This window comes from Papio anubis, chromosome 1, assembly GCF_008728515.1.
Source record: "Papio anubis isolate 15944 chromosome 1, Panubis1.0, whole genome shotgun sequence".
Lineage (NCBI taxonomy): Eukaryota > Metazoa > Chordata > Mammalia > Primates > Cercopithecidae > Papio > Papio anubis.
The window spans coordinates 215,347,266-215,373,881 of record NC_044976.1 but is presented as its reverse complement, the minus strand read 5'-3'; the positions used below and the strand labels follow the sequence as shown (position 1 = coordinate 215,373,881).

Here is a 26,616-nt window from a genome sequence, read left to right as displayed (position 1 = left end):
TTGGGCTCTTTCTACATGTTATTGATTGCATACCTTCAGAGCTTTAAAGGTAGACATGAGAGCATACTTTGTGCTTAGATCCATCACATATCACAGAAGCTAAGTGGTTTGTCAGAAAGAGTCAGTTAAATTTGAATAGCTAGAAGAAACATTAGGCATCTAGGTCAATATCATCATTTTGCAGAGAGAAATGACTTGTGTCACTCACAAATTGAGTGACACTGGACAATTCGGCCCAGAAAATCCAAGTGTCATAATTCTGGGGCAGTGCTCTTTTGATGGAGCACTGTGGGTACTGCCCTTGGTTGTGGAAGCAAGTTTAAAAGGTAAATAAAGGTAAAATAAAGTCCAGAGGGAACTTTTAGACCAATTTATTTATTTACCCTTATTTATTTTTCTTGAGAAATCACTTCCATTTATTTACTCATTTTCAAACACTTAACATACTATCTTTATCCAATTTCTCAAGCCCTTTAGATGGTAGAATTCTAGAAATGTAAACAGGAAAAATAGATACTTTGTGTTGGCTTTACTACTGAATAATTTACTATATTTAAATGTCCGTTCAAGACCCTAGACTGACATTGGCCAATGCTTTTACAACCCACTTGGGTGAGATTCCGTGACAGGTCCATCATGTAAGAAGAGACTGAAGCATTAGCTACTGTGGAGAGTCCAGGGAGCCCTGACTCACTCCAACAAGAACTAGAATTAGGATTGAGCCTTTTCTGTTTATGGCTTGAAAACTAACTCTCTGGAAATAATGCTTCTTATATTGCTTAGGGCTTAAATAGACTTAAGTCTCCTTTTTTTGCTTATTACTCACCCACAATTATTATTTTCATCTCCAGTCTTTCAGCAAACCTGCTTGAATCTCTCCCTCCTGTTTCTCTCCTTTGGTCCCTTTCTTCCTTCCTCAAATATTTCATGACATGAGACATATCATAGGCCAACCATGGGAATCCTGAGATTGAAAGACGTCCGCTTCCTGTAGGTGGCTCCATTCGAACGTGGAGATACATACCCAGACACACAGTTTAATTTCACTGGAAGCCTGTTTGAAGCATAGTGGCAACGAGAGAGAAAAAAACCCCTGGTGAGTCTGGAAAGACTTCACAGGAGACACGGACTTGAGATGTAAAGGTCGTGTAGGAATTTTCATTGAGATAGTTTCAAAGAGATTCAGTCTGCGGATGTTACTGCAAAGGGGTCCCAATCCAGACCCCACGAGAAGGTTCTTGGATCTCACACAAAAAGAATTCAGGGTGAGTCCATAGAGTGAAAGCTAATTTATTAGGAAAGTAGAGGAATAAAAGAATGGCTACTCCGTAGACAGAGCCGCCCGAGGGCTGCTGGTTGCCCATTTTTATGGCTATTTCTTGATGATATGCTAAACAAGGGGTGGATTATTCATGCCTCCCCTTTTTAGACCATGTAGGGTAACTTCCTGACGTTGCCACGGCATTTGTAAACTGTCGTGGTGCTGATGGGAGTGTAGCAGTGAGGACGACCAGCGGTCACTCTCATCGCCATCTTGGTTTTGGTAAGATTTGGGCGGCTTCTTTTCTGTAAGCTGTTTTATCAGCAAGGTCTTTATGACCTGTTACTTGTGGTAACTTCTTATCTCATCCGGTTACTTAGAATGCCTTAACTGTCTGGGAATGCCGCCAGTAGGTCTTAGCCTCATTTTAGCCGTCCCCTATTCGAGACAGAGTTGCTCTGGTTCACATGCTTCTGACAGGGACACACCCTGTGAAATGTCCCAGAGGCTTGAGAGAATACAGTGCATCAGGGAACTGCTAATGGTTTAGTATTGTTGGAGGATAAAGGCTGGTAAAGGCCAGCAGTGGGGGCGAGGGATGGTCTATGCTGGGCAGAGGGTTTGTATTTTCATCATGGAGGGATGGGAAGCCATTGTTAGAACAGTGAGGGCTGCCTTTCGACCAGCAGTAGCCAGAAAAACGTGAGTGTGTGTGGAACCAAGAAGTCAGAAATGGTTGCATGAAGAAGAAAAAAACAATTCAAATGTCAGGCCAGGAAATTAGCATGGTTCTCACATCATTACACCCAGAAGAAGAGCTTGTAGAGAACTGCTTATGCATATCTTCGATGGCAGCGTTCTTCCTCCCCCACAAAGAATGAGATGCTTTTAGGTTCGATTAATACCCGGGGATATGGCAAATGGTTTGTTTCAAACACTCATCTGCTTACAGGCTGTTTCTGGGTGCTTCAATTAAAGATTAGAACATTTACCAGTTGTACTGGGTATTAATTGCTGAGGCGAGGGTGTGATGGTCTCTAAGCTAGCTGTACTTCCTGGTAATTAGGATACTGTATTGCTTCAGTTGCAGCCATCAGCATATCTTCTGCCTCCTCTTCTTTCAACCTTTGTTGACAAGCCATTTTCAGACCCTGAGAACTCTAACAAGTAAGAAGAGATGTGGGTTTCTCTTTCTCTTGTTTTGATATGTAAATTAGAATCCTGGAATTATTAAAGCATTGATAATGCTTTCCTGTCTATAACATTTAAAATTTGAAAGCTGTAGCTAACGGCCCATAAAACAGTTGTCTCCACATTTGTCATTAAACTCCTTTATGTAATAAATTTACTCATCCTTAATTTGGAATCATCTTGCTTTTCTCAGAATTTAGTCGATCTTGGCATTTTTTCAATACCTTCTTATGCTAATTTCTTATTTATTGTGCTTTTTAAAATGGAAAACATAAAGTAGCAGCCAATTAATAAATTATGTTTTCTACAACTGAAATGAAAACATGTTAATTATTTCTAAACAATTAGGTTGCATTCAGCATGGGTGAATACTCCAATGGGAGTAACAAGCCGCCTCAGAGGATGAGGAAAATTGCCTTAGTTTGACATCATATTAAATGAATATCTACTTTTTACAACTACTTCATGTTATGAATAAGGTCAGTTAAAATCACTGTAAAAATTGTGAATACTAACCTCCTTAATTTTATATCATTGCCTTTCAGCTCAGCAGAAGACCATGAGCTTTTTTATGCAGCTGCCTCATAACTATATAGTGGCCCCATAACTTAAAAAGGGACAGAGAGAACCTCAATAGAGAAACACTGTAGAAAAATAAGACTCTAAGGAAAGATAAAGGATGTGCAACCTCTTCAGCCTGCAGGAGAAAGGGAGGGCCTTATCTGGTTGATATAGGAGTTAAAAAGAAATTAGTTGGGCAGATAATGAGGGTCAGGAAGTCCTCGGTAAGGTTTTCCCTTTAATGAAAAGCAGTCCCCAAATCACTTCTTTTCTAACAAACAGCAGCCTGTAAAATTGAGCTGCAGACCTAGACAAGCAAGCTGGAGACTTGCAGGGATGCATGCTGGCAGCTGTGCCAATAAGAAAAGGCTGCTTGGGCACCAGGTATGTTCAGCATGGCGGTGTGTCCAGAATTGGTTCCTTCCGGTGGGTTCTTGATCTTGCTGACTTCAAGAATGAAGGCATGGACCCTCGCAGTGAGTGTTACAGTTCTTAAAGGTGGTGTGTCCATAGTTTGTTCCTTCAGATGTTCAGATGTGTCCAGAGTTTCTTCCTTCTGGTGGGTTCGTGGTCTCGCTGACTTAAGGAGTGAAGCTGCAGACCTTCGCAGTGAGTGTTACAGCTCTTAAAGGTGTCGTGTCTGGAGTTGTTTGTTCCTCCTGGTGGGTTCGTGGTCTCGCTGACTTCAGGACTTAAGCTGCAGACCTCTGCAGTGAGTGTTACAGCTCTTAAAGGTGGCACGTCCAGAGTTACTTGTTCCTCCCAGTGGGTTCCTGGTCACGCTGATTTCAGGAGTGAAGCCACAGACCTTTGCATCGAGTGTTACAGCTCGTAAAGGTAGTGTGGACCCAAAGAGTGAGCAGCAGCAGGGTTTATTATGAAGATCGAAAGAACAAAGCTTCCACAGTGTGGAAGGGGACTCAAGCGGGTTGCCGCTGCTGGCTCAGGTAGCCAGCTTTTATTCCCTTATTTGGCCCCACCCATATCCTGCTGATTGGTCCATTTTACAGAGTGCTGATTGTTCCATTTTACAGAGTCCTGATTGGTGCATTTACAATCCTTTAGCTAGACACAGAGTGCTGATTGGTGTGTTTACAATCCTTTAGCTAGACACAGAGTGCTCATTGGTGCGTTTTTACAGAGTGCTGATTGGTGTGTTTACAATCCTTTAGCTAGACACAGAACACTGATTGGTGCGTTTTTACAGATTGCTGATTGATGCATTTATAATGCTCTAGCTAGACAGAAAGGTTCTCCCAAGTCCCTACTGAACCCAGGAAGTCGTGCTGGCTTCACCTCTCAGGCAGCCCCATCTTCCCTTTTGTCAATCACGTGTACAGTAAGAAACAGACAACATGGCTACCTCCTACATAAAGACCTGCATAATAAAATATTATGGTGGGATGGCCAGCTTCTTCAGGTGCTATGCAAACATCACACCCAGTCCAACCAATCTCTCAGGCCCTATGTAAATCAGACACCGCCTCCTCAAGCTTGTCGTATATAAAAACCCCGGTGCATTTCACCACAAAACCGGAAGGACCACTCCAGTGCCCCTCTGTCCCTGCAGAAGAGAGACCTTATTCTCTTTTCTCTTTCTTTTGCCCATTAGACCTCTGTTCTAAAAATCACTTTGTGTATCTGCACCCTCATTTACCCTGGCATGAGACAATGAACTTCGGGTATTTACCCCAGACAACCACACTGCATCATGGTCAGGAAGATCTATAGTTTTCAGTCTTCACTAAGATTAGGGGAAATAGACTTCAGCTGTAGGTATTTGGATTCGATGTACTGACCTGGGCTTTTGTAAAAAGATACAGTGGCATTTGTTTTGTATGGGTCTTCTAAGAACAGTCTTTTTCATCTGATCTCTGCGTTCCTTAAAAGCTCCCTAGTCCTCAAGTTCTGTAATCCTCTGACCTGGATATCCCTGTGTAAATTTAATATTTGAGATTAAATAGAAATATTAGACATCCTACCACCAAAGGAAAAAAATAATGAAACTTTATAAAATTGGCCTTTTTTTTTAAAAATCACCTACTCTAAGTTTTGGCCATTTTCACCTTTATCGGTTGCTTCCCACGACAATCAACCAGCATTTACTAAATATCTACTACGTACTCAATAACCTAGAAGAAGTCCCTAGTATCTGAAGCTCCCTGAAAAGCCAAAAACAGGCAAGAATTAGAAAAGGATTAACCTTGTTAGAGTTCTACTTCAATTCTTACAGTGTCAGGTCCATGGACCTTTCATGATGCTCCGTGGGCCTGCATGGGTAAAGGCTGCTCTCAACTATGAAGGACAGTGAAGAGCAGGGGCTTGAATGGTCAGAAAGAAGTAATAAAGTCTTTTAGTGTTGGCACCCCCAAAAGAAACAAATTATTATACAGGAAATAAACTTCTTCACTCCAGTCCTGATGTTTTGGGGTTTTCCCCCTAGTTTTTTAAGAAAGAAGTGAGAACAAATTTTAAAATGAAAGAAAAGTGGTAGACTTTGGTTCTTTAACTCAAAATAAGTGGAAAATAGCAAAATAATTACCGGATGTTGTGGGTTTGACTTTTCTTTGGGCAGTTTCGAGACTTGAACAAGACACTCTTGTCAAGTTTATTTACAATACGTCTTCCATCTTTGTGCTGGGAGCCTGCTTTACATATTATCTTGATTTTTTCAAGGTCATCTAATATTGCTTACACAGTTTGGAAAAAATTGTTTCCATAATGCAGTTGGTTTAGTATCTAGTGACAAGGGTACACTCAGTGAAGAGCACAAGGATGTTTCTAGTATTAATAGAGCTTCAAGGGACTGTTTATACCCTTTTCACATTTGTCTTTTCTGACCCTAAAGATTGAACAGACAGATTCAAATGGAAAATTACTAATATTGTCAATTATGGGCAATTACTGGGCATTGGTCTCAGTTTCTTTCTCTAACAATCACAGTGCTGTTCTATTAGCTCTTAGCGAAGCACAGCCCACCCTTTCTAAAAAGTGTGACTCTTGAAAACAGTTTGCCCATACAAGTCTCTTTATTGATTGAGCTTTTCATGCTACCATAAGCTCATCTCAATTATTTCTACCCAGGAAAATTACTACTCCTGCCATCCAGGCTTTCAGTGAAGTGTGCTTTGCTATGTGATATATCATTTAGGTTTTTTTTTTTTTATTATTAATTTAAACGTTTTGTGTCAACAGAAGGTAGATCATTATTAACTGGTGCAATGTAGTGTCTCACAAAATACATACATGTCATAGAAAAGTAATTAACTCCCTCATTCTACTGCAGAACAGATGTGTGACTGAATAAGAACTGGGGCCCAAGGGTCCACTAGTGCATTTCTCTCTTTCTTTTGTAGTCATTAAATTGTTGACTGAGAGACTTCATTGCTAGTTTCTCAGACTTCATTCGCTTTTTCCTTTCAACACCCCTCACCCCCACATGATTGCAAATAGATTTAGAACTGTTACCCGACGTTATAAATGGATTTTTGGCTCATTGTAGTGATTCAAGCCACAGATAGGCTCTCTTTTCAGATGAGATGAAGGTTTGATGACTTAGGGAGCTGAGAATACATAAGATATATGGGGGACTTTTGTTGAAAACCAGAAGAAGGTTTAGCAGCTGCTGTTTGTGGCAACCACAGTTGGGTTAATCAATCCAGCCAGTGTTTCCCAAGCAGCATGCCAGAATGAGGCTACGACAAGACCTCATGATTGACAGTGGTCAGTTGTCACTTCTTGCCTCTCTCCCCTTCCAGCAACATGTGTAGTCCTGTGAGTATTTCTTCAGCACTGTTCTCTCTGGTCTGGACTACGGCAAGAGCCTCCCTAAGCAGTCTGCCTGTTTCCACACTGTTGCCTTGGAATTTAGTTTTCTCACAAAAGCCAGAGAATGTTTTCAGGAGGTAGCTCTTGAGCAGCTTTCCACTTTCTTAGGAGGGGAGATCCAGCCTCCCTAACAGACCAGCAGGCTCCTGTGTGGCCCGGCTCCCGTTCACCTTCCCAGTCTCAGCTCAGGCTCACGGCTGGAACATGCCGAGCTCTTTCTTGTCCTGGGCCCTTTGCACTTGGCTTCCCTCTGTCCAAAATTATCTTCTGTAGCTTTGTGCTTGCCTGGCTCATCATCGTTCTTCAGCTTGAGGCTTCAACCTTACCTCCTTGGGGAGAGATCCTTGACTACCGTGTGAAAATCAGATGCTACCCTCCTCGTTATTTTCTGCAATGTCTTTATATCCATTATTGCACTAGCAAATGTTACGTATCATTTTTTTATTTGCTTACTTGTTAGGAAAGTAATAATGACCCTATCAATCTTGTTCTGTATTTTGTCCTCAGTGCCTAATACAGTACCTAATACATTTGTGTTGCATGAGTGAATATGTGAATAAATACTGTTATTTGCCTAGCATTGAGTTAAGCTCTATAGGACATGCCAAAAATCTGTATTACTTGATGCTTCAAAATGACTTTTTACTCATAAAACAGTTTCATGGTAGTTTAAACAATGGGCTGTCAGGAAGGGATATTCTTGCCCTCTATTCCTCCAACACTTTGTAATACTGAGTAGGGCCTATCTTATTTCCCCATTCCAAGACCTGCAAACTCACATGTAAACCAAACCACCCCCTGGAAAGACAGGATATATATTCTCATTACCATCATGATCGATTCCTTTCTGCATGCGGTTCGTGTCCCAGTGTTCTTTCCTCCTCTAAGAACGCACACATTCCAGAGCTGATGAAACCAGACTTGAGTAACACAGTGTTGGTTTGGTAGTATACTTAGATATGTGAGTTTTCTAATCTGGTCAAACGCATGAATATCCCCATTATCCTGTTGGAGATCTGTATATTTTTATAATTAACAAACTTAGAAGAATCATTTCATAAGGGTCTATAAGCCCAGGATTGGAAGGGCCCTTAGAGGCCCCACCCACCCAGGGCAAGTATCTCCCCGACAGTGTCTGTCCTGGGTGGGTCTCATGCTCCGCGACGTCTGTCCTGGGTGGGTGTCCATACCTCAGGACGCCTGTCCCGGGTGGGTCTCCGTGTTCGCGGACGCCTGTCCTGGGTGGGTCTCCGCGTTCGCTGACGCCTGTCCTGGGTGGGTGTCTGTGCTCCGTGACGCCTGTCCTGGGTAAGTCCGCACTGCGGACGCTCTGTCCTGGGTGGGTGTCCGTACTCCGTGATGAGTCTGCCCTGGGTGGGTCTCCGTACTCCGTGACGTCTGTCCTGGGTGGGTCTCCATACTCCGTGACATCTGTCCTGGGTGGGTCTCCGTGCTCCGTGACGTCTGTCCTGGGTGGGTCTCCCTGCATCTCGCGGGACGCCTGGTCCTGGGTGGGCAGTCCGCATCTCGTGATGAGCCCGTCCTGGGTGGGTCTCCATACCTCGCGGACGCCTGTCCTGGGTGGGTCTCCGTACTCCGTGACATCTGTCCTGGGTGGGTGTCCGTGCTCCGTGACGTCTGTCCTGGGTGGGTGTCCGTGCTCCGTGACGTCTGTCCTGGGTGGGTGTCCGCAATTCGGGTGACGCCTGTCCTGGGTGTGGGTGTCCGTGTTCGTGACGCCTGTCCTGGGTGGGTGGCCCGCGCCCGGGTGACGCCTGTCCTGGGTGGGTGTCCGCGGTTCGCGATCGCCTGTCCTGGGTGGGTGTCCGCGGCTCCCAGACGCCTGGGTCCTAGGTGAGTCTCTGTACTCCGTGATGTCGGTCCTGGGTGGGTGTCCATTCTCATTATGAACATTTTTAGTGGAGATCGCACCACATTCTTTTTGAGCAGATTGTTCCACTATTGGGCAACTGTGGTTGTAAAGTTAATTAATTTCATGAACTAAAAGCTACCTCTTTCCACTTACATCAGGATCTTAGTTCTGCCCCATGGAGCAATAAAGAGGAAATAGGTTTCTTATCCCACCTACCCATCTTCAAGTACTTGAATACTTGAGGCAGTGTGGTGTAGCAGAGAGCAGTCAGGTTTCTGAATTATACAATTGGGAGTTCAAGTCCTTCTCTGCCACTTTCTAGCTATTTGAACTTGCGGAGGCTAACCTATCTTTCTCAGCTGGAGTCTTGTCTTCTGTAAGGACTGGACTGGTTTTTACCTGATACTTTGTTGAAATGATTAAATAAGATAACAGCATTTAAAGTGATTAGCACAATAAATCCTCAGTAAATGATGTTGTTATCTGGCCTGCAGTTAGCCATCTCTGAAACTCACCCATGTCTATAAAATAAGGAAAATGATTCCTACCAAGGAGTGATTCAAGCCTGACATCAGTTAATCCTAAGATATGGTTGGTTGTTCAGCCAGCCAGGCTGAACAAGAGTATATATGCTTTCTTATCCTAACCAGATCGCATTATCTTACCCCCAGAATATTATAATGAAGATATTAACAAATCCTTGTTGAAATTGAACAATATGGTGTTGGTAATATTCACCCCATATACTTATATAATCTCCATGGAATTAAATGAGTTCAGATTGGCAGGATTTGTTCTTGGTGCTGCAGGCGCAAGAATGGCATTCACTAGAGAGAGCAGAGGTGTATACAGCAACCGCACTGTCTCCAGTGTGTACAGCAACGCACCTGTGCTGTCTCTAGGAAATACCATGTTTTAAAATTCTCAGTAAGCGTTGGTCAGAGATAGACAGTGACTTATCTGCTTGAAGACTTCCATTACAAAGTTTTGTTTTTATTTTCTTGAGACCATATTTGCTGCCACTCTGGTCTTCTGCTGCCATTCCCTTTCTCTCAGTTCTTCAGAGAGGAATAAGAATAGTTTCATGACCATATTTACCAAGTTCTTTCACTATCCTGGAATATAGTTCATCTGGAATCAAACACGTGAGCTTTTCTAAAATTCCTATTCTGCTTTCTCCCGATGAAGAATAGTTTCTTTGGGGAGAAAGGAAAAACCCTAAGAATTGAGTAGCTTTCTGTGATCTCTTGATGTTTCCCGCACGCTCGGAGCAGCCACTCTGTCTCTTCCATGCTTTCTCGTTTGCTCAGGGAGCACTGAAGCGTTCTTCATCACCTCAGTTACTCAGCGTTGTCCTCTTACACTCCTCATCTCTGGGGCACTGTTCTGCTGCCTGCTGTCCATCTCTTCTGTAACAGGACAGCTCACGTGAGTTGAGCGGTTACTGTGAGCCAGTTGCTATGCACAGCACTGTGCATATTATCTCATTTAGCCCTTAGGCCAACCCTGTGAGGTAGGTCATCTTGTCCTATTGGGAAATGCGTAACAGCTGTTTGTCAGCAGTGTGCTCAGATTTTGTTCTAGAACGTGAACCTTGTGCAGGCTAGAAATGAATAAAGCAAATGCGAACCTAAGCAACTGTCAAGCACTTGACAGACTCATAGTTTCCAGTAGTTTAACTACTACTGTGCCCTCATTATCAAGATTACAGCTACATTGAAAATGGAAATGGGGAGATGGGCAAGCAGTTCTCAGATGTGTTAACACGAAACCTAGATTACAGAAATAACACTGCTCTTCCTGGAGGTCAAACAACAAACAAACACAAATTGGTTTCACAGGCCAAAGTGTAGTTGGAGAAAAAGGGCATTACTCTTTTGAAAATCTTAGCCTAGGCAGCTTCCCCTCTTTCTCTGTCGGAATCCATGTTTGTTTCCACTCACAAGCTCAACTCCCTCTTCCTGCCATCCCTGCCTTGTCTGTCTCCAGCCGCTGATGACATCAACAGTGTGTTCCTGCGGTTCAGGCCCCTGTAATGCGGTGGTGCTGTGATGATCACAGGGTCCTGCAGAGGGGTGCTGGGGCTGCTCCTGGCCTTCTCTCAGCTGGGCTTCCTCCTGGCCAAGTTGTCCTCAGCTGGCCCCTTTACCTGTTCTCTATAGCACTCCCAGACCCTCACCACTGCCCCATCCTCCTAAGCCTCTGTTGTCTCTTGATTTCAGTAGATAGGGAAAAAGTAGGGTCCATCAGGCATAAAGCCCATCCCAGCTTCCTACCCTGCTGACTTCCAGACGCAACTTATCTGCACCCACTCTCTCTCTTCCTCTTAGAGGAAATGGGGACCTCCTTGCCAAAGCCATGTCCCCACCACCCGCTTCCACCACCTGTGCTCTTGACCCCACCCCCTGCCTCCTGGTGGACCTCGCCCCCCTCGCTGCCACATCTGTTGGGGTCTGCCTCTCCGTGTCCACTGACTCCTTCCCTGTGGCATAAACCTCCCCACACTTTCCTGTTAGAAGAAACAAACTCGTTTCCCAGCTCAGCGTTTGCGTCTAACCATTGTTTCCTCTTTAATTTGTGAAACCCCTTGAGTCGCCCGCACACTTAATGACCCTGTTTGTTTTCTCTTACCTCCCAGGGATGGACTTTCACCATCATTCCCTGAATCGCGCTCTCTCTGATGTCCTCAATGAGCCCCTGATTTCAAATCCGGTGGCCTCCTCTGAGTCTGTTCCCCATTGATGCCATTGTTGAGTTCCACACTCCCTGTCCCTTCCTTCTTCCTCCTAGGAAGACTCTCCTTTCGTTTCTGTGCCCTCCTTTCCTTCTCCCGCTTTGCCCCTGAAGTGCTTGGGCCCTGTTGGATCGGGTGATTTCCTCTATCCTGTATCTTCAGATTCTACCTGCATGGCATTGACTTCCAAATCGCCACTTCTCACTTTTGCTTGTCTTCTGGGTCTAGTTTCATATTTCCCGTTCCTTTTGGGGCAACTCAACCTGGGTTCTCTGCAGACGTCTTATATTAGCATGTCTAACAGCGACCGTCCCTTTGCTAAACACTTTCTACATTCCCCATCTCACCACAAGGCTTCGCCATGCGCTTAGTCACTGAAGCCAGATGCATGGCAGTTGTCCTGGAATCCTCCTGTACTCTCCACAGACTTACTTCCAGGTTATCATCTTGTTACACTCTCTTGAATTGTTCCTTTTCTCTTCAGTCTCTCTCTTCCTCTCTCTCTTGCTAAGGCCACCGCCTTATTCAGATTCATGTCATCTCTTTCTGGACTGTTGAAACATTTACCTAACGCCTTCCACCTTCAGTCCCTCCCACCTGCCAGGGTATTTTCCAGGTAAATATTTGAAAAACACAGTGATTATATTTAAAAATCTCCCCATGTCTCCGTGTTGCCCACACGAGATCAAATTCGTTCTTTGCTCTGGCCCCTTTCCCCCGATGAACCGTTTAATTCAGCTTTCTGTTTTTGGGTCTGTGGGCTTATTCTGAAGAAGGCCTTCAGCTTAGGGCGGAAAGAGCCTCTAACTCAGGAAAAGCAGCCTCTGAACAGCAAGTAACTGCAGACCCAGTGGGGCAGCGGAGGGCCAGGGTGCCTCCGTGTCTCCGCAGCACCGCCCTGCCGTGTGTGAGCAGACCAGAAGCACCCACCAGTGTGGCCTCCCCATGGACCTCTTTCTCTCTCTGGACTGGCCTTCCTGCTCTTCTTCCCTCAGCTAATACTTCCATAGCCTCCAAGCCTGGACTCACTCATCCTCTTCTTCAGGACATTTTCCCTGAATCCTGGCTGGGCAAAGGGCTCTGTCTCTGCTCCCATAGCCCCAGGGCTTACCTCTCTGTTAACACGTGCGGTATTTAGAAATGATACTTTTATCTGGCCGTTTCAGCCACTGGAATGTAAGCTGAGGCCACATCTCAGCTGTGTCTTCTCAGATCCAATACCTGCCCCGGGGTGCACTGGGGAGATGTTGTCATCTATGGAGCTAAAGACCACCTGAAGGGTGCGAGATTTATTCCCCATAGTGCCACGGACTTGGTCACTTTTGTGGCTATTGTAAATAAACTATTTGTGCAAAAGCACAGAACATGGGAGACAGAACTGTAGATTGAGCAGACAATGAAAAAGAAAAGCAAAACCATCAGTAGTTGCAGCAAGTCTTACCCACGTCAGCACGAGAAGCGGCAGCACGATGGCAGAGATTCCGAGCGACGGCCGAGGCAGCAAAGGCCACGCTGATGGTCCTTGGCCCAGACTGTGCATTGGAATCACCTGGGGAGCTTAGACAAGATACCGATATCTGCCTGCCCCCAAGAGATGCTGTTGTCATTTGCCTTGATGGAACCCGGTCTGTATTCTTAACAGCTCTTCACGTGATTCTCAGTATATACCCACCATACTAGGCCCTGACAGCAAAAAGGAGAGCCAAAGCTGGGGGAACAACAGGTCTGCAGTTTGAGGGAAAGTCGGGGCCCTCAGTATCCCTTAAAGCATATTCCTGGGATGTGTGTGTATGTGGGCATGTCTGTGGGTATCTGTGTGTTTGTGCACTCTTGGTAGCATGGGGGAGGAAGTCAGCCCTCTGCAGCCCTCTGGAGTGAATTAAAGCCTCTGAAATATATTTTAAAAAGCACATCCTGAGCAATCCAGCTTCCACTGGCAATGAAGAACTGAGACTTGCACATGTTAAGTCCTCTGAATGAAGGTCTGGGTACCCCTTGTTCTTGCACAGAGCAAGAGGGATTTTTAATTTTGTTTACCTCCAGAAAAGAAATCCTTGAGTTGGTAAGCATTTAGAAACCTTAAAAATCTTACTTTCAGAGCAGTCTGCAAAGTTCAATGGAGGGTAAAACAGAAATGGTAAAGGCAAACAGCTGGGGCTGTATAATTTTGGCCCACAATGAATGTGACACAAAATGAAAACAAAAACTCATCAAAAGGTAATCATTTCCTAAATCTTCTGTGACTGGCATCGTCGCATGCCCTTGGGCAAGAGGAAGAATATTAGGGGTATGAGAAGAAAGAATTACATCATCTCGTATACCCAAAAAGCCATTTTGAACATCCAAAATTTAGAAACTTCATCAGCTAACAATACAAAGATGATACCGATACTGTTGGGGACAGATTTGAGGTTTGATGTCCACATGCCAGGTTCTAATGGAGGATGTGCACGACTCGGGTGGCTCAGTGAGCAGTTCTCTGGTAGCGAGAGTACTCTGAGTGTGTATCTGAGTATCTGTGTCCAGCTTTCCCCATAATATCCAGCATGTCCTGAGTGGAATCCCTCGCCCCTCCCTGTCCCTCCTTTTCTTCCTGTGAAGTAGGGACCTGTCTGATCGCCATCTGGTAATGTTTATGAAGCTCCATCAGACCTTTGTCTGGAAGACTCTGTTAACAGTAATGCATGCTTGGTTTATGAGAGGGTTACAAGAGAATGGAGGTGGAGGCAGGGTGCCAAACACGGCCAGTACTTTTATCTTTGACATTACAAAGAGGTCCTCTGGCTGAGGGCCAGCCTGGAGTTTACTGGAATCGAAAACGCAGACATGTGCTTTCTGTTGGTGGCGTGCCAGGAAGAGGCTCACCGTGCCGTCTGCCGGCACTTCACTTCCACGGGCCGCAAAGTTGCTTGCAAGAGCATCTGAGTCCTGGTGATTCTGTGTAGTCTCTCTCATGGATATGCGGGGGGGCCAAAAGAGCTGTACCATGGAATCTGGTCACCCCCGTCTCCTCCCAAACTTTCAAAAGTAGTGTTCTCCTCACCAGGCCTTTAGGCCAAGTGATTGCCCTCTGGGGTGACCCCCCCTTCAGCTTCCAGGGACAGATCTCTGTATGGATTAATTCACAGACTATGGAATTTTTTGTTTGTTTTAGAATAATTGAAGGAACACTGGCTTTTTTTCCACTGAGGTACAAAATACAATTCTAGATTTTTTTTTTTAAAGGCTGAGAGATTAATTATTTCCCTCAGTGATATGTTTCTTTTGAACTTCTGACTTATTTGACACATGGTCTGAGGATTTCAGTGCTGCCTTATGAAGTGTTTGTAAAACTGTGTAATTTCTGCAGCCCAACTCTGAAGACTTGGGGAAGCTATGGAACCCTCCATTAACTGATGTTAAGAGAAAGGTTCTAATGTCAAATTAAATCATTTCTTTAGATGACCCCTAAGATTACCTCCTAAAAAACTATGTCTAGACTTGTGTCCCAGGGACTCGTTGTATGAAGCTGTCATTGTGGACCCCAGCTAACCTATTCCTTTAATTCAGAACCACAGATGAAATAATCTGATGTGCTTGCTTTAGCAGATAAGCAAATACCATGTTTACCCAAGCTTGGAATATTGCCTGTAATCATTATACATACAAATGTTAGAGGGAATATGTGAATTAAGTAACCATTGTTAAATTCTTGGTTTGGCAGAAGGTAGCACCATGTTGAGTGTTGTCTTTGGTCCTGTAGACTCTGTGCTATGGCTGGGGTTGTTTATATATGAGAAAACTCAGTTTAAAATAGAGGGAAGGAGGTACAAATCAGAACAAAGGGGTTTACAATTTGTTGCACAATCACAAACCCCAGCAACTCTCCTATCAGAATTTCAGGTCTCTTTTCATGGACAACATACACTTTAGACATAGGCAACTAATGGAGTGGAAGGATTCGTTTCCATCTCGATGGTAACCCTGACGAAGTTCTCACCTGGGCAAGCTGAGCCAGGAGGCACTGTTAGACTCCAGGCCTCACAGCTGGCCAGTGGCAGAGCTGGGACCAGGTCCGGCCTCCTTAGTTCCATGTTCATAGTGCTGCCTGTCACACAGTCTTACATGCCAGCAGCACAGAACCCAAGTCGAGCTATCATTCATGCTATGTTTGAATGTCTCTGGAGTGACCACATCTAGGTTATCCTAACCTTTGCTATCAGGACCCTGCCCCTTAAACCTCACTTGAATCTGTTCTGCTGCAGCTTAAAGCATTTTTAACTGTTTGCAGAGGAGAATGAGAGCATCTGTCCCCAAAGAAGAAAATATAAAAGATGGAGATTTGGCAGATTAAAGGAGATGAGGGCTACGGCTTTGGTCTTCATTACAACAAAACTTACCCAGAAATTTGGAGATGTACTTTATCTTAATGGCTATTGTCAGGAGAACAGTTTTCTCACAAAATCTTTGCATTTTTCCTAGAATCTCAAACCTCCCACCTGGTAGTGTTTACACAACAGTATTGGCAGGACTTTGGTAGGAGTCGTGAGTATGGCCTTACAGCAGCCTAAGCCGTCCATTTGGTAGTCTCTCTACAGATGTGAAAAGAATTTGTCCGAATATACACTTGCAAGTGGAGCTCATAGCCCTCTGCATCATCCAATCCCCATTATATGTTATTATATCAGGAACGTATCTTTCCAGTATGGGGGAGGGTGCAAGCAAGTGTCTCCTTCCTAAAAGTATTCATGTGTGTTTAACTGCCCTTGTATATCAGCCCATCATGCTAGTTTTCTACAAAAGGCTTTTCTACAAAAGTCTCATTTTTAGCAAGCACCACTGACAGAGGTAGGCTTTCAAACTGCCCTCAATGTGTAGATACTGTTTTTATTCTCTCCAGGTTGACTTGATTTTATGTAAGCACATGAGCTTACTTCTCTGAGAAGCAGTTTTATTCACTGGGATGGGAACACCCCACACAAAGGGAGGGGAGGTGTTGAGGCTGTAGCTGGAAAAGGCCTTTTGTGGTTCTAGATGTTCTGACTTCCTACCTTCACGGCTGTGGCCCCTTTCCCAGAAGCCACAAAGGGAATATTCCCTTCCTTTTGGCAATTCTGTGTAGCTGGAAAAGGCCTTTTGTGGTTCTAGAAGTTCTGACTTCCTGCCTTCAAGGCTGTGGTCCCTTTCCCAGAAGCCACAAAGGGAATATTCCCTTCCTTCTGGCAATTCTGTGTAGCTGGAGACTGAACCTTGAAACTGCAGTTGGTTTGAATGTGTGGCTTTGCAGAAATGTGTAGTTGCAGGAGAGCCCTGTTTCTGCCTGAGATCTAAAGCTAAATGGGCATTTGGCAAATGGTGGCAGCGACGGTGGGAATGTAAAGTGGAATGGAACAGAGCTGCCAGTGGCTTCAGCTGTTGCATGAATTTCTCTCCTCGCCACGAGCATTTGTGTTTGGACTGGGTTCACAGCCCCTGATTGCCCAAGTGCTCCTCAGTTGGATCCAAGGGAGTGACAGGGCTGCCCGACGGGAGACGGCCGTCTCATCTGAGAGGAGGACATCCACCCTGGGGTCGGCCGGCTCAGGGAGGTGGGTGAAGCAGCAGGAGGCGGGAACTTTGGGCTCTTGCGAGGATGCAAGCAGCTGCTTGGACTCAGAATTCAAAGCCCTGCTACGTCCTGCTTGCGGACATCTGTTAAAGGCACTGAGATCCCACAATTTCATGAAACAGATGAAAAAATAACCTTTCAAAGCCAATTTTACTTCATCTGTGGACTGATGACAGCATCTGGAGGACATGCTTTTCGTCTGCATCACAGTTACACTCACTGCCGTCAGGCAGCAGAGCACGCATCGTGAAAGCCAGTGGAAGGTGCGCAGGGATTGTGCCTGTGGATGTCAGAGGCTGTCTGGTGTGGTTTGTGTTGGATCAGAGAAGTTTGCTTGGATGACTACGTTGAGGAAGAGCCTTCCCGGCAAAGGGATTGGGATGTGCAGAGATGTGGGGCCACAGCATAGTTGGTTCTTGATTACGTTGTAATGTGCTCCCTCCTCCACCGTTTTTTTCCTTCCCACCAAACACAGCTGACTCTAGTCAGCCTCCTGTTGGCTGGGGATTGAAAACTCGGGCCACTGTGACATTTAGGATATAAGGAACTCTAGAGGGTGCAGAGGAAAGGATGAGAAGGTGCATCTCCTTAGAAAATTGTTGCCACTGAAGAAATTCGGCCTCAGGACAGTTGAAGGACTTGCCAAGACTACACAGCTATGCAGCAGGGATATGCAGTAGGGATTCAGTTCCACATCTTATGGTTCCAAGCCCGGCATTCTTTTTCACTAAGTTCTGTTAATCATTGTGTACATTTGCTGATTAATTGCTAATTAGAACATACTGCAATTTGATCGTGCTTCCACCTGAGAACACTCCTTCCTTTTCCTTATTCCTCAGCCCATAATGCCGGCTGCCTGGTCTGTAGTTGATACAGTGAATGCTCTATTTTTAGCCACTATTTTTCCACTTTATCAAGAGACAGTTTTCCCCTCCAGTTACATCTGAACTGCTTTCAGTTGTTTTTGCCAAAGGAGGTGGAAATTGGTTCCAGCAAAGATGTTTTCTGTTAATCATAAAGGTTCTTGAATGATGTATATTAATCTAGTCCCAGTATATTGCCCCAACCAGACTACCTCAGTCAAAGACACTGCAAATTACCTCATAATTTTGAATTTCAGGACTTTCCAATCTCTCTCCTGAGTGCAGACAATGTATTTGAACCTCATTCTACTTTAAAAACTAAAAACCTTTCTTCCTTTTAAGACACGAATTATTGAATTACTGGAAAAGTTTATAAGTGTTAATTAATTTTATTTTCCATCCTGTACGCCATCTCTTTTCAAGCTAATTAGAGTTTGTATGAGTCCTGGATAACAGGAAGTACTGGGAAGCAGATTACCTTTCTGCTGTTCCTCTTCTTTTTAATGAGAACCATCTGAAATTGGCCCAGCGTAAGTTGCAACATCAAACGCTTGTAAGCTAAGTGAACACATCTGTTCGAGTGTTCGAGCTGCAAGGTGGGTCTGGGTGGATTGGTGTGATGTTTAACCTGACAGAGCCAGTGGCCACTTTCCCGAGTTTATACTCAGCTAGCCTGGCTGGACTTCAAACTTTCCCTATGGAAGAAACGTATCTTTGTTATTCACAGCGACTACTGGTATCTGGCAGGTAAAATTCCTACTCTGAAACCCAAAGGAAGTGTCTGGCCAATTGAATATAACCGTGTTGAGTGATACCCTTTTATGTGGTGGTGAGATGATCTCATATCATCTGGTACCTATTTTTACAGTGAAGGAAATGATCCCAGGGTATTGATTCAGCAGCTATGGATGAAGGAATGTAGGTGGCCTCACTGATTCATCCAGGGATAGATGGAGCCAGGGACCTCTGGGCCAAGAGCGCTGTTAGAGACTCAGGATGGTGTTTGAGGTAGAAGCCAGGAGAGGTAACCGAGCCCACTCCCCCAAATAACCCTTGATGCGACTGTCAGAAAGCCTGGGTCCGGAGTCAGCGTGGGGTTTCCTACACTGGGGGAGGGTGTCACACTTAGCCTCTAAAAGATGACCAATGCCAGCTATAGTAGTTGACAAATACGCACAGCTGCAGTGGAAACGTATCTGATCTTAGTGTGGTAATATTAGAGTCAAGGTAGACGTGTGCTGTGAAAAGAACAACCTGTTGTCTTGGTTGGGATTCCCTTTGTCGTGGTGGAGTTGAGGTATTTTATTCTTGTGATACTGTCACCCATGGGTTGTGGAAGACCCACTTCTCATTCACTCCATCACCAAATATCTACTGAGTGATTTACCTTGCGGGCACTGGGAATACAGCTGTGATGAGGTCCCGGCCCCTCAGGGCCTTCCCAGGATACCTGGGAGGCAGCCCAGGAGATCATTCATGTCAGCTCAGGGCTAGGGAGTGTGCAGAGGGGCCTGGAGGGCCAGGCTAACCCAGAAGGCAGAACCAGAGAAGGTTTCCTGATAGACGACCTCAGGGGCTGTGTCCCAAAAGGACAAACGGGAAGAAAGCCAGAGAGTTAAATGGAGTGGTGAGCCGAGGAAACGGCGGAAACCACGTTCCGAGTCCTGACAGAAGCCACAGGACAGCGATTTTAGCTGGAAGAGTGGGTGCAGTGCAGTCAGAGACGGGCGTGGGTAGGATTTTGGGGTGGAGCTGTGAGGGGAGAGAACGGGGTGAGTGAATCGGGATGGCAGTGTTCAAGGGTCTTGTGCGGTCAGAGAGAGAATGGAGAAATGAGACTCGTTCTTACCTGAGAACAGCAGCACAGTTCTGCCTGAAATGAACTATCTCCACGATTGTACTGTTTAAATTGAAGGACTTCTCTGGGGCTGTGCAAAAGAGTGGTCGCCGGAGGTGGAGCTAGACTGGCTCTGCACTGCTGCGATCACTAGAGTGGTTCCATAGCGGCCACCTAGACCAGCTGCTCCTTCTCAGGCGAGGAAGCTGAGGGCCGGAGGTGGAGCTAGACTGGCTCTGCACTGCTGCGATCACTAGCGTGGTTCCACAGTGGCCACCTAGACCAGCTGCTCCTTCTCAGGCGAGGAAGCTGAGCGCCAGGAGAAGGAAGGTTTGTCCGGGGTCATGCAGTGGGTCAGGGCAGAGATGCCACCAGTGCTGGAACCAGCAGGTTCTTAATTCTCTCAGTCATTTCCCAGGAAAGCCAACTTTCTTAGGAATCCTTCTGCTTCTAGGCTGAATTCTTTTTAGCATTTGTAGAAAATTCAGCAATAGTATATTTGATGTTTAAATGAATGTAAAATGAGTATTTCTATCCCCTAAAAAAAAATGTCAGGACTCACCCATTCAAGCTCCTTTTACGCGGTAAAAGTAAAATTCAAAGAGATTTTTGTTTTCCTGAATAACTTTGACCTGAATTATATCAAGTGTCCTTGCGTTTGGATAAGAAATAATGAAAATAAGGATATAAATTTACTAATTTTATACCTCAGGGACTGTGATAAAAAACATAGTAATTTACTCTCCTATTTGCAAATCAGAAAAGTAGAAGATTTAAATTATGCTTCCCTAAGTAGTTTTTCTGTTTCTGTACACATGCCCTATTGATACACCTGTGCAACTGAACGTTTTCCTCCGGCCCGGGGTGGAGAGAGGGGAGATGAGACAGACCCAGTGTAGACGTAATTGTGAGTAGCAGCCACAGTGGATGGGTAGGGTCAGGGGAAGCTGGAACCTGAGAGGCAGTCACCGTAGTGGAACACTGCAGGGAGGTGATAGCTGTTCGTGAGTGTGACTTTGTCTAGCTCCAGGGTAAAATGCTCTCAGAGGTATCGTTTCTAAATGTTTAGGAGCAGTTTCAAAGCCTGCTTGCTCTTCTGTTAAGCAAATAAAGGCTTAGGGTCAACCTGAAAGAACAGCTAATCAGATTATGTTCACTGGTGGCAAATGTAGTTGTGACTATAATTCCCATATGAAATTGTTCTGCCCTAGGCTGTGGTCTCACCCTGCTTGGTAGAAGAATACGAGATCTGCTGTGGGTTCTTTGTTGGAGGATTTTACTCTCCTCTTTAAAGTGCTAGTACTAGGAAGAGCTTAGGAAACATGGGTGAAGATACTTTGAATGTATTAACTCAGACATGAGTTTCACCTTTTAAGCAAGTCCAGGAGAGAAACAAACAAAATTTAAGCATGAAGGTAGTAGAAAGACAATGGGCACTGGAGCCAGCCAGACCTGGGTTTGAATCCTACCTCTGGTAATCAGGGGTAGGAGGACATTTGGACCAATTATGTAACCTTCAGGACTATCTTGCGCCTCATTTGTAAATTTACAGGTATTGATGCCTTTCAAAGATGTAGTGAGGAATAACTGGAATAAACACCAGAGACATCAAATCATTACCAAGTCAGTTCACTTCCTCCAGATCCATTCTAGAGACATTCAGCAGAGCGTTGGTTACGTGCTGGATATTTGGGAGAGGCCGGATCAAAGAAGAAGAAGACCTATATTCAGCTCTAAAGAGTTGACGATTAAGTGGGGAAGACAGGACATGCACACACACTGCAGTCCACAAACTCTGGCCACACTGGCCTCTATTGTTCCTGGAATATTCAGGCATTCTTCTGCCTCTGCACTTGCCCTCCCTGCTCCGTGGAACTCCTGTCTCCTACACCTCCACCTCCTTTAGAGCTTTACTCAAATACCATCTTAGTGAGACCTGCCCCAATCATGCTGTTTAAAATGAACTCCTTGGTGCCAATATTCCCCATGCCTCTTCCCTGTTTTTCCCCCAACAAAATGTGTGTGTGTGCGTGTGTGTGCGCGCAGGTGTGTATCTTCTCTTACTGTGTGTTCCACCCTGCCTCTTCAGTGTGAACATGATGATTATCTGATTTATGTACTGCTCTATCCCCACTGCCTAGAACAGTGCCTGGTTAGGTACTCAGTAAGTGTTAATGGAATAAATGAGTGATCTGACTGACTAATTTCAGGTACAGAGAGGGCCAGGCACAAACAGCCCCAGTGGCCAGAAGAGCGGAAGGTATGTTAGGGACCACATTTTCTTTTCTTCTTTTTTTTTTCTTTTTTTTTTTGAGACAGAGTCTCGCTCTGTCCCCCAGGCTGGAGTGCAGTGGCCGGATCTCAGCTCACTGCAAGCTCCGCCTCCTGGGTTTACACCATTCTCCTGCCTCAGCCTCCTGAGCAGCTGGGACTACAGGCGCCCGCCACCTCGCCCGGCTAATTTTTTGTATTTTTAGTAGAGACGGGGTTTCACCGTGTTAGCCAGGATGGTCTCGATCTCCTGACCTCGTGATCCACCTGTCTCGGCCTCCCAAAGTGCTGGGATTACAGGTTTGAGCCACCGCGCCCGGCCAGGGACCACATTTTCTATAGCTGCTGCAACAATTGATCATAAATACAGCATCTTAAAACAGCTCCGATTGATTATTTTAGAGTTCTGTAGGCTGGAAGCCTGACCCAAGTCTCAGTGGGCCAAAATCAAGGTGTGGGCATGGCTGTTGTCCTTTCTGGAAGCTCCAGGGGACTGGGTTCCTTGCCTTTGCCAGCCTCTGGTTACACAGCATATCCCCCGACCTCCTCGTTTGCCTCCCTCTTCTACTTCTAAGGACCCTTGTAATTAGACTGGACCCACCGGGCAAGTCCAGGGAACTCTCAGCTATTTTAAGGTCAGCTGATGAGCAACCTTAATCTCGTCTACAACTCAGTTCCCCTTTGCAGTGTGACCAAACATATTCACAGGTTTTGGAGAGCAGGACGTGGACATCTTTGGGGATCCATTATTCTGCTTACCATAGAGACTAGCAAGCTTAGGTCTAGGGTTTAAGCTGCCAGTTGTGAAATGTAAAACTGGAATATTCACTCAGGAATGGCCACGACGGCCAAGATCTAACGGGTAAGCTTGATCTGGGAGGCCGTGGGAAGTTGCGGAAGGCTTTGGAACAGGAGACTGAGGTGATTTTTAGGAGATGACGATGGACTTAGAGCAGGCATTCGGAGGGAGACTGTTGTTTTACCTTCTTCTTCTTTTTTTCTTTTTTCTTGAGGCGGAGTCTTGCTCTGTTGTCCAGGCTGGAGTGCAGTGGCATGGTCTCGGCTCACTGCAACCTCCACCTCCCAGGTTTGAGCAATTCTCCTGCCTCAGCCTTCCAAGTAGCTGGGATTACAGGCACGCGCCACCAGACTCAGCTAGTTTTTGTATTTTTAGTAGAGACGAGGTTTTGTCATGTTGGCCAGGCTGGTCTCAAACTCCTGACCTCAGGTGATCCTCCTGTCTCAGCCTCCCAAAGTGCTGGGATTACAGGCATGAGCCACCACACCTAGCCTGTTGTTTACCGTCTTAAGAGCATTTTATCTCCTCCGTCCTCTGTGTACAGAGAGCTAGGGATGTATTTAGGATTTCCTTTAAAAAAAAAAAAAAAGTGCACCTATGGTGTCCTTTTAAAAACCATTCTACTATATCACACATAGGCACAGCACATACACACAGAGGCCCGCAAAGCCGAGTTACACAGACAGAAGTGCTCCCCTCTCCTCATCCACACACCCACGCCTCAGCCTGAGAAGGAGAGCCTCAGGATCTGTTTTCTGCGGCTCGTAGTGCCCTCCAACCTTTTTTTCCTGCCCTGGCGCACTTGAGTGATGTTTCTTCTTCCCAGAAACACAGGCTGACTCTGGCAGTGGCTCTCATGGGGTCGTTGTATAAGCCTCCTTCAACGGGCACGTAAGAGTCTCCAGGGAGATGTCTAGAGTATGAAAAAGTCCCTCCTTCCTCACCCTTATGTCACCCCCACGCTGGCCCTGCTTTCATATAACCTCCTAGGATGGTTCTTGTCCCTGACACCCGTTGACAGTCTCATGGATATTGAACACCTGGTTTCGAATAGTGTCTTATGAAAGTGCTTACCCTCTGACAAGCCACCTGAAAGCAGCATGTCCCACAGGACTTTCTGCAGTGACATAGTGAACTGTTCTGTATCTCGGTTGTTCAGTGTGGTCGCCAAAGCCACATGTGGCTGTTAGCTTCTTGGAATGTGGCTGCTGCAGCTGAGGAACTGAGTTTTTTATTGTTTTAATTAATTGAAATTGAAATAGCCACACCTGGCTGGTGGCTACCTATTAGTGAAACTTTAAAGAAGCAGGACTTGCTGAGCATGCTGAAAAGACCATAGCAGCATCTGTGGTAAACAGAGTAACATTTGCCAAGAAGATAGCCTTTTGGAATCAGACAGACCTGGGTTGAAATTTTGGTTCCAAGCTGGTGATTTTCAGGAAAATCACTTAACTGAGTCTCAGTTTTGCCATCTATAAGCTGGGTAGGATCAGTGATACATTAGGGAGAAAGATGTTAGGCACCCTCTGACCTGGGGGGAAGAATATTTCACCTCTGAATTGTTGCACGCAGTAACCATCAGACGTACTTTTCATTGGTTTTATTATTATTTTTCAGTATTCTGTAGACAATAGTCATTGCCTGACCCAGGGTAGACTTCTCCCACTCCCTGCCTGTGTTACCCCACGGGATATGATCTTCCATAAAAGAACTGTGTGAAGATAAGACAATATCAGTAAAGCCTTCAGCATTGTGCGCACATGTGGTTTTCAGTCATTCACTCAACAAGTGCTGATTAAGCAACTACTATGTGCCAGGCACCGTGCTAGATGCCAGAGGTACACTGGCCAACGGGAAACAGAAGACCTGCTTACTAAATAGGAGGGCAGACATTTCGTACGTGGTAGCTCATAATTTTATGTTCTTCTGCATTTTTTCAGTGTTGGGGGTTTTGTGTTTAGGTGGAAGAGTCAGAATTGCTTCACATGGGTGTAGTTGTATTTTATTCTTAGTAAGGTTTTAGCTGTAGGTCTCCTAACAAATAACTATTTATCCTATTCCCCTTCTGTTTTTTAAAAATATCAGCTTTATTGAGGTATAATTCACATGTGATGAAATTCACCCAGTTGAAGTGTACAGTTCAGTGGTTTTCAGTCTCTTTACAGTGTTGTGCAGCTAGCATGTTGTCCATTTTAGAGCATTTTTATCACCCCTGGAGAAACCCCTACCCATTAGCAGTGACTCTCCAGTTCCCTCCAGTCCTCTTAGCCCTAGGCAACCACTGATCGACTGTCTGTCTCTGGATTTGCCTCTTCTGGACATGTCATATCCATGGAGTCATACGTGTGGTCTTTGTGATTGGCTTCTCAGTGTAACGTAGTCAAGGTTCATCCATGTTGTAGCATGTGTCAGCACTTGATTGTGGAATCATGTTCCATTGTCTGGATATATACCATGTTAGTTGATAGACCTGTGAGTTGTTTCCATTTTTTGCCTATTATGAACAACGCTGCTATGAATATTTGTGAACAAATTTTGTTGAACATATGTGTTCATTTCTCTTGGGTAGACACCCAGGAGTAGGATTGTTAATATGGTAACTGTAATTGGTAATATGAAAACTCTACGTTGAACCCTTTGAGGAACTTCCAGAGTGTTTTCCAAAGCTACCATTTTGCGTTCTCATGAGCAGTGTGTGAGGGTATCCGTTTCTCCACGTCTTCACCAGCCTTTGCTGTTATCCTGTCTTTTTGACTATAGCCGTGGTAGTGGGTATCAAGTAATATCTCACTGTGGTTTTGCTTTATATTTCCCTGATGATAAATGATGTCAAGCATCTTTTCATGGCCTTGCAGGCCTTTTGTATATCTGGGAGAAAGGTCTATTCGGGTCCTTTGCGTATTACTAATTGGGTTATTTGTCTTCCTTTTCTGGCCTGAGCAGGATGCTGATATGCTAACTGGTGATGAGCAAGTATGGAAGGAAGTTCAAGAATCCCTGAAAAAAATTGAAGAACTGAAGGCACACTGGAGTATCCTTTCGCCTGTGGGTTGAGCTGGACTGTTGGGATTGTTTTCTTGTTTTCTTGAAGCCCTGTGGTAATGAGGCCAAAGGCAGGGTTTGACCTCTCCATGAGCCAGTGGTTTTCACTCTGTTCCATGGTCACAGGCCGCACCCCCAACCCCGGTCAGCGGTTTGAGTAATGACAAGGAAGATCGTGGCAAGATCAGCATGAATAATAACTCACTACCTTTAGGTAATAATCAACACTCATGGCCCAATAGTAGTGGGAAAGTAAGTATTAGTCTCTTTACGTGTAAAAGGTGATAAATTCCTCAATTATCTTCTCCCATAACCACGTACATCTCCAGGAAAGAATAGCTCAGAGTCCTTGTCATTCAGTGCCATTGACCCTCAGACCCAGAAGCTTCGTATTAAACCAGGCATGACTACAGTGGCAGCGGGGATTTGCTGCACGACACATTTTCTCGGCGTGAATAGTAATGACCACAGGTGGGCCAAAGTTCAGAGTAAGGAGAGATCAGGTAGGATGAAGGTCAATGGGGAAGGCTCCACGGATGTTTTACGGTGCAAAAGATAGCCTGAGTCGGGGCAGGATTTGGATAGGCCGAGGCTGAGAGGGAGGCCGCTCCTGGTAGAGGAGTTCCCTGGAGCAAAGCTGCGATGAAGGGAGACAGCAGGCACGAAGGAAGAGATCAAGGTGGATGAAAAGACTGCAAAAGGTCATTCAGAGACTTTGGGGTAAATTACATCCCAGGCACTAAGAACGTTTCCAATTTGCTGATGATGC

At 45.2% G+C, this 26,616-nt stretch overlaps 1 protein-coding gene across 1 annotated transcript in view; it reads left to right on the top strand.

Annotated features, from left to right (window-relative positions):
* SMYD3 (SET and MYND domain containing 3) overlaps window positions 1-26,616 on the top strand; it is a 758,734-nt gene that overhangs the window by 621,694 nt on the left and 110,424 nt on the right. The window contains exon 9 of the mRNA XM_017953214.3: window positions 25,749-25,836. Within this exon, the coding sequence (XP_017808703.3) occupies window positions 25,749-25,836 (88 nt within the window). The remainder of the gene's footprint in view (window positions 1-25,748; window positions 25,837-26,616) is intronic.